This window comes from Asparagus officinalis, chromosome 4, assembly GCF_001876935.1.
Source record: "Asparagus officinalis chromosome 4, Aspof.V1, whole genome shotgun sequence".
NCBI classification, from domain to species: Eukaryota; Viridiplantae; Streptophyta; class Magnoliopsida; order Asparagales; family Asparagaceae; genus Asparagus; species Asparagus officinalis.
The window spans coordinates 53,988,612-53,996,709 of record NC_033797.1 but is presented as its reverse complement, the minus strand read 5'-3'; the positions used below and the strand labels follow the sequence as shown (position 1 = coordinate 53,996,709).

General features: G+C 38.5%; 1 protein-coding gene across 1 annotated transcript; it reads left to right on the top strand.

Moving 5' to 3' along the window:
* LOC109838728 (probable protein phosphatase 2C 26) lies at nt 938-7,803 on the top strand. The gene is made up of 4 exons (XM_020407150.1): nt 938-1,759; nt 1,961-2,074; nt 3,468-3,732; nt 7,371-7,803. The coding sequence occupies exons 1-4, from the start codon at nt 938-940 to the stop codon at nt 7,493-7,495; spliced, it is 1,326 nt and encodes a 441-aa protein (XP_020262739.1). The 3' UTR covers nt 7,496-7,803.

The window sequence follows — 8,098 nt, the reverse complement described above, 5'->3', positions numbered from 1 at the left end:
AGGCTCTGCCCCGAAGAAGAAAGCGCACCAAAAAGATTTGAAAAAAGAAACCAGCAGTACAGAGCGAGCTCACGCCCTTTTTTACTCAACCTAATTTCTTAATTAATTAAAAATATATTTTTGGTGGAAAGACGAGATTAAGAAATATAATTAATATATGCCTAATGAAGACTTAAAGACCCGGACTGAGTTTCTCTTCAAGCACAGAGAAAGAGAGAGAAAGAGGTTTCAAATGTGATGGGGAGCGGCGTGTCCCGTCACCTCCTCGGCTGCTTACGCTCCTCCGCCGACGGAACTGGTGAGAATAAGCACGCGGGCTTGCGAGGCGAGGGCCGCTGGATGAAAACCCTAGCGACACTCCTTCTGCTACGTTCCGTGCTTCATCTCGCGGGCCCGCCGGGGCGGACGGCGACTGGGAGAGGAAAGAAAGGGAATCGCCGCGGGTCTTCCTGCCGCGCTCGGCGGCGGAAACGGGCTTCAAGGCGATCTGCCGGCGCCTCCGTCTCGGGCCAACTCGTCGGCGACCGTCCGATCTACGACAAATGCCAAAACCCGTTCCTCCATTCCGCTCGATCTCACTGTCCGAGCTCTTCGTCCTTCTCGCGCGATCCCCCGTCCAAGCTCGGCGCGCGGGCGCGGGAAGGAGGCGGCGCAGCGCCTCCGGGGCGCGCTTGGACGTCGGTGATTCTTCCTTGCAGGCCGAAGATCGAGCGTGGGGCGCTCTCCGGCCGCCTGGATTCTCGTCGTCAGTCCTTTCTCGGGGCCTGCTGGTGAAGAAGCAGGTAGGAAGGACGGGTGCATTTCCGGGAAGGATGATGATAAAGAAGGGCGTCGCGTGCTGACCGAGGAGCTGTCGGAAAGAATCGGCCGGGTGGGTGGTCCCCGCGCGGAGTTTCCGCGGGATGAAGTGCGATCTGTATGACGGGCGGGGGCGGCGATGAATCGGAGCAACGACAGGCGGGAGCGGTCCAGTGGCCGGCCAGGGCTATGGCCGGGGAGGGACCGAGCTCATGTCGTGGTCTCGGAGTCCCAGAGGTGGCTCTTTATTGGGATTTATGATGGGTTTAATGGCCCGGAAGCGCCGGAATTCCTTGTAGAGAATCTTTATAGAGCTGTGTTTAATGAGCTTAAAGGCCTATTTTGGGAAGAAATCGAGGAACAGGAGGAATCCGCTCAAGAAGTGGCTTCCAAGGAAGAAGATTCAAGAATTGTTAGGAAGTTATGGGAGTTTCTAGAAGAAAGGGAGGATGATGGGGGAGTGGAGTTCTCGGGGTCTGGTAGGTTCACATTCTCGATGGCGAAGTTGAGAAGTGGATTTGGAAGCTGGAGAAAGGAAGAGAAGCCGAAGGTGGTTCAAGAAATTAGGGAGAGCAGTGAGTGTAGGAAGAAGAGGAGGAGGGCTGGGCCTGTGAGCGACCATGGATTAGTTCTCAGAGCTCTCGAGAGGGCCTTAGAATTTACGGAGAATGCTTACTTAGAGATGACAGATAGAGCAATTGATTGCAACCCGGAGTTGGCATTGATGGGCTCGTGCCTTTTGGTGGTGTTGATGAGGGACGAGGATGTGTATGTAATGAATTTGGGGGATAGCAGGGCGATTGTGGCTCAATACAAGGAGATGGGAGGAGAAGAAAGGGATGAAACTGGTGGAAGAGGTGAAGAGAATGTTGGCGAAGTGGAGATTGAGGCTCCGGAGCGAGGGGTGAAGGAACTCGCAGCTTTGCAGCTGTCAACTGATCATAGTACAGACATTGAAGAAGTAAGATTTGTGTCATATTATTTAATTTTGTTCTTATACATGCACGAGGTACAAATCTCTCAATGTCGACTTGTATGGTTGTTTATAAGTTTTCTCAGTTAACCCCTTAATATTATGCAATAAGGAATGTCACTGGTTCTTATATGGTTGTGTGCTCCCTTCATCTATAGTTGGTGTTTAATGAAATGTTGATGTATGCAGGAAGTCCTCAGAATAAGGGAAGAACACCCAGATGATGATCAGTGTATTGCTGGTGACAGAGTGAAAGGGCGTCTAAAAGTCACTCGCGCTTTTGGGGCTGGATATCTAAAACATGTATGTTGCTCTAAGAAATTTCTTTGATTACTATTGTTGGAAGATTCAACCTGTCAAAGTGTACTTAATGCACTTACAGCTTAGTTGTCATCATTGTTTTCCTAGTATAATGTAGTCATAGTAGAGCGTGCTGTGGAGAATAGAATACAATTCTAATACATGGTATTTAAGACAAGAAATTTTGTTTCCTTGTTCTTATACCTTGATTATGAGGACAGATAGAATACATGACATGGGTATGGGCAAGGTGCTCCAAATTGACACAGTAAATGGGTAATGTATGTAGACATATATGTGTATGTATATATATTTTCTTAATATTCTCATCACCCTTTATATTAAAGTTAAACTTGCAGAAAACCTGTCAAGCTAATTTTTGAATGTTCTAAAAAAGGAGTATTATAGATAAAGCATTCTGTATCACTCAACAGCAACAGCAGCAAAAACAAAGCCTTTATTCCATATTTTCGGGGTCAGCCACATGAATCCTACTTTTCCATTCAGCTCTGCTGAGCGCTATTTCCTTTACTAAGTTATGCATTATCGTATTCTTCTTAATAGTTTCCGACAAATTTCTCTTAGGCTTTCCTCTAGTCTTTCTGTCTCTATTAATTATATTTTTTTCGTTCTCTTTATAGTGCATTTAGTGGGCTCCGTTTCATATGACCAAAGCTTCTCAAACGGTCATTTTATCCTCTAAAGGATTAATGTGTAACTTCTTATGAATGCACTCATTTCATATCTTATCTGTCAGTGTATTTCCTCTCATCAATTGTAACATTCTCACTTTTGCTACACTCATTTCTCTATTATTCATTTTTATTGAATTTTGGTCTTACTGAGATACACATCTTAATCTTTAAATTCTAAATGCATGCTAGGCTTTTAAAAATTATTTTTGTAAGCTCTCTATTCCATCTTAGTGTAATACCTTTAGAAATAAATTTAATTCAAATAAGTACCGACCCGTTGTAACAACTTTTTCTAGATTGACTTCTCAAACAACAAAAATTGAATATCTGAAAAGAATTCCCATAAAAGCTGAGTAAGTGTCATGGAGGTATAGAAGGGATATTATAACAGTGTAAATGCAATTTCATAAGCGCTTTGGAAACATTTCTGGTAGTTTTTAATATGGTGCATTTGTGTGAAACATTGGATCCTTGAACATGAGTGTCCAGCCATATGTAATCTTAAACTATGCCTATTATGCAACTGCTCGCTATTGGAACATACAAATAGATGGTTAGGCTTATCTGTAATCATTATGGTTCATAGCATTTACTTCATGCTAATTTGCTAACATATTTTTTAATCTGACAATTATTATTTATCACATGTTATTATGCGTATTTAGTTTCATTATTACGGTTGTTTATGACTTTCTATGCAGCCTAAATGGAATGAAACATTGCTAGAAATGTTTAGAAATGAGTACGTTGGAACTGCACCATACGTGTCCTCTTTGCCTTCTCTTCGTCACCATAAACTGAGTGCTAATGATCAGTTTCTGGTCCTTTCTTCGGATGGCTTGTATCAATATCTAAGCAATGAGGAGGTAGTTTTATATGTTGAAAATTTCATGGAGAGGTTCCCAGATGGAGACCCTGCACAAAGTCTAATCGAGGAGCTACTTTTCCGTGCTGCCCGAAAAGCTGGTAAGACATCTTCCTAGAACTCTTGATTTCACTTTTAAGGGTTTCATCCCTTGTAGTAGTTTGATATTACTATTAAGATTGTTCTGGTTAGTGGAAAATTTTGATTATATCTGTAAGATTATAACTCCTTGATAAATGCATTACAATATACATAATCTTAAACTTCAGAAGTAACATGGCTCTAAATTGTTTGGTTGTTTGCTACCATTTTGTATTCAGGTTCTGAAAAACTTGTCGAATACCTTTTAGTAACTTTAGTAAATATTGCTTGAATTTGTACAAGAACCCTTTGATCGCTGACAGGAAAAATTCTGATTCTTGAAACAGAGAATGGTTTAAAACATTAGTTAGTCTGGAAAGTTGATCCTACTAATTCAATTCGTAGGTTTTTTTCTTTTGATATTTGAAATTTCACTTTACTTATGACTGAATAATGCAAATACTCTCTCTGTATCCCATATACTTTGTGGCCTGTTTTATTCTGTCTCTATGGCCTCGCTTCAGTTTTCATTTTGATTATATTTTTTCCCTTAAGGTCTCCTTAATGTTCTTATTCAAAGAATAAACATTGAAATTCTTCTACCAAATTATTGTCAAATTAGAAATGCATAAAATTTTAATTTGGTGCCATAAAAAGCCTGATCTGAATTTTTAATCTGGTGTTAAATTGTATAGAGTGACAGGAGATAATAGGCATGGAGAAACTTTTTCTTAACCCATTTCTCCTGTTCCAAAGAAAGATGTTGTCGTATATTTCTGAAATACTTGGATACAAGCTATATAGCGTGGATACTTTGAACGAGGAAACATTACCTTACCCTATACGTATCCAACACTTGGACACTGGTGCTCGGTGGATATTGTTAGATACTTCTAAACTTTATAACTTATCCTATATGTAATTTGAGACATATCTGGCAGTAAAATGTTGAAAATGAAGTGTATAGATTATGGGTTACAATTCTATTTGACTTTTACATGCATTGCATTAGTTTTCAAATTTCTGGAATATAATTATAACCATCCACGTAATTGATTAACACTCACATTGTCACATGTATAGTTTTTATTGTTATTTATCTTCGACATATTTCTACACCCAACTTTTAGGATTTGGTTTATCTATGTTGCCATATCCTATCACATCCTATCATTTATAAGTATATATTTGCATCAATATACAATTCTACGATATCCTTGTTTTACCTGTATACGAATTTCCCTAATACTTTCCATATCACTGTGTCTGTATCATGTCATACCCATATCCATATTTGTGTGAGTACATGGACTATGCTACTCAGATTTTGTCATAGTTGAAGCCTGAGGGAGATAATTCTATAGAGGCCCATTACGTAGTATTTCATTATGTCATCTCCAAACCAAAGTAAACAATCAAATGAAGGAATATTGTGGAAACGAGTAAATTAGAAACTAAATGGTCTTGGAATTGGAGAAAATGAATGTTAAGCATGTTCTCTCAAATTACATCTTTTCATGTTTTTTATAGTCTTGTGTACCTTATTATTGCAAAAAAGATGGTTAGCGTATGCTACAGTTAATTAGATTATTCATGATGAATTGCGCAAAGGGAAAGGCAGCTAGATGATATTATTTCAAGATTACATTTTTCTTAGTACTCATGAAATGCTGCGTGATTGCAGTCTTCCAAAGATAGATGCAAAGAATACTAATTACAAACCCAATTTTATTGCATGTCTTCATTTATATTTGAGACCAATTTTTTACCAAGGCATGCAGTTCTTGATCTGATCTATTACCGAACTTGTATAAGGACTTAACTGAGATGAATTGACATGTTATGCAATTGACTGATGATTTTATTAAGGTGAAGTCAATTTGAATATTATAGTACATGAACAACCAGCACGAATCAGAGTATTAGAAGTACATGAACAAGCAGGACAATCAAGCAGAGTAGACCTGCATGTTGCATCTGGTCTTAAGATCTACAGACTTACATGTCTATAGGATTTAGTGGATGAGAAGTATGAAATTTGTTATTTTGACGTGTAATAGAGACTGAAATACTGTAATGGATAGCTTATGAGTGTACGATAACTACATAATACCAAGATGAAGCGGAAATGAACACATGGAAAATTGATCTGTTGTGAATGTATTCTATACCTTGCAAAATGCATCAAAAGAAAACCCACAATAGAAGGAAGATATCATTTCTCTTGTTTCGTGAAGTTACTGAAAGTAAATCAATTTCTAAATAGACATAGTTTATGGGCTTTGTTTTTGCTTCATAACTAGGTTACCTGCTCATAATTTGCGATGAGTCTAGAGATGCCAAAGTTACTTAATGTCATTGAACTAAGAATATACTGACATGGAACACGGAGATACAGAACAAATTCTAGAATGCTATATATGTTTGCAATAACTGAGCAAGAGATGTCATATCCAATAGGTCCATCAGCTTCCCTGATGTGACACAGCCTATTAACCTAATTCCCTGGCATGACACAACCTATTTAAAATTGGAATCTTGTACTTGCTAAAGCTGATGAGACTTCTTGACGAGTTTGTACTTAGTTATCTTCCATCTCTCCAGTGTTCTCTGTCGAGAAGTTTGAAGGTCTCTTTCGTGAAGCAACTTATTGGGATCGCTGTATATAGTCACCTAGTGTATATATGTTATTAGGCATAGTGTATTACTTTTGACAAATAAAAGATAAGCAAATTGAAGTACTATTATTATCCCTACTGAAATCCAATAAGTATGTATTTCTTGTAGCTGGAAGCGCCCTTCACCAAGCTATTCCAGCATAAATGCCTTTGTTCTACCAAAAAAAAGTAGTGAACTAGTGATTGCACTTTTTCTGTATAAATCTTATAGGAGATTCTTTTTGCATATATTTTTTTCCTCGACGAGAATAAGTGTGATAGGAGATATCATGTGAATCCAAATGCGAGATATATGGATCCTAAATCCCCATGGACGTGAATAGCATTCTGCTGGTGCTGGTACATGAGATCAGGAATTTGAACATTTGAACAAGTGACGTGTAAAGAACTCTGACGCTCATGATACTATTACAACTGAGAATTACAGAGCTTCATCTGCTAATATGTTGGCAAACTGACATTATGACCTATATATCTATATATTATATAGTATATATATATAATATATATATATATAATATGTACAGCTGAACGTGTTGTAAAGAACTCTTGACGCTCTATGATACGTATTACAACTGAGAAATACAGAGACTTCATCTGCATATATAGTTGCGCCAAATGACTATATATGTTATATATATAATATATATATATAATACTATATATACTATAATTAATAATATATTATATTGATATTATGTAGAGATATATAGCAATCCAGCCATTAAGCCATTTGGCACTCAACAATAGACAACTAAGCTAAGAACACATTCATCTGTAAGTTTTTGCTTTGTTTTAGATGACTTAGCACGCTTCTGCTTCACTACACAAAATTAAATTGCAGTGCATAGGTCCATATTGTTAGGTATTCTAGGATCTATATGCCAAACATGGTGGAGTTCTTGACACCAGCTAATGTTTGACAATAACTCATGTACTTGATAAAATCATGTCTGATATTTCATGGTTTTTGGTTGCAGGAATGGGCTTTAATGAGCTACTAGACATACCGCAAGGAGATCGAAGAAAGTACCATGACGATGTAACAGTTATGGTTATATCACTCGAAGGAAGAATATGGAAGTCATCAGGGAAATATGTGTGACGTGCTCAAGATTCAGCAACCGCGACAAAAGAAATACAGCTGCCTTCAGTCTATTGCTGAATTCAACTCTTGATCTGGTCCAGAGAGAGAGAGAGGCTCTCTCTATAATGCCTGTTCAAGCTAAATTATCGACTGACTAGGACCGCATACTGAAAGCTCGACCGCCATTGGCTTTGCCCTTGTAAATGTTGCCCATAGAGAAAGAGGGGGGAAATATTGGTTTTGGGTTGGGGATAAAAAGTTGGGGAAAAGAAAATCTTTCCAGGAGGAGCATATATAAATTGTTTTAGTTTCGGTTTTTCTTTTTCTATTTGTTGGTTTCACCTGGGTAATGGGGGATGACAAAGTTGTCGATAAAGCAGACTGTGTATTATGTTGGAAGTGTTTCCTTGCAGTAATCAACATAGGTTCTTTTTACCTACATCTGATCCCGTCCGGTCACAGGGAAGACGCCAATGGTATCTTGTTTAAACGGACGTGCCCTGCAGTTTCTATTAGTTTATACTAAGACTCCACCGCATGTGATGCGCGCTTGGCACAGCACATATTTGCCACCCTGAAGAGGGGAAAATAGTTGTATAAATAAATAAGTTTTCATAAGCA

Coding starts and splice junctions, on each gene's coding strand:
- LOC109838728 (XM_020407150.1), top strand. CDS start 938: ATGAATCGGAGCAACGACAGGCGGGAGCGGTCCAGTGGCCGGCCAGGG. Junction 1,760..1,960: donor ATAGTACAGACATTGAAGAA/GTAAGATTTGTG, acceptor TGATGTATGCAG/GAAGTCCTCAGAATAAGGGA. Junction 3,733..7,370: donor CCGTGCTGCCCGAAAAGCTG/GTAAGACATCTT, acceptor TTTTGGTTGCAG/GAATGGGCTTTAATGAGCTA.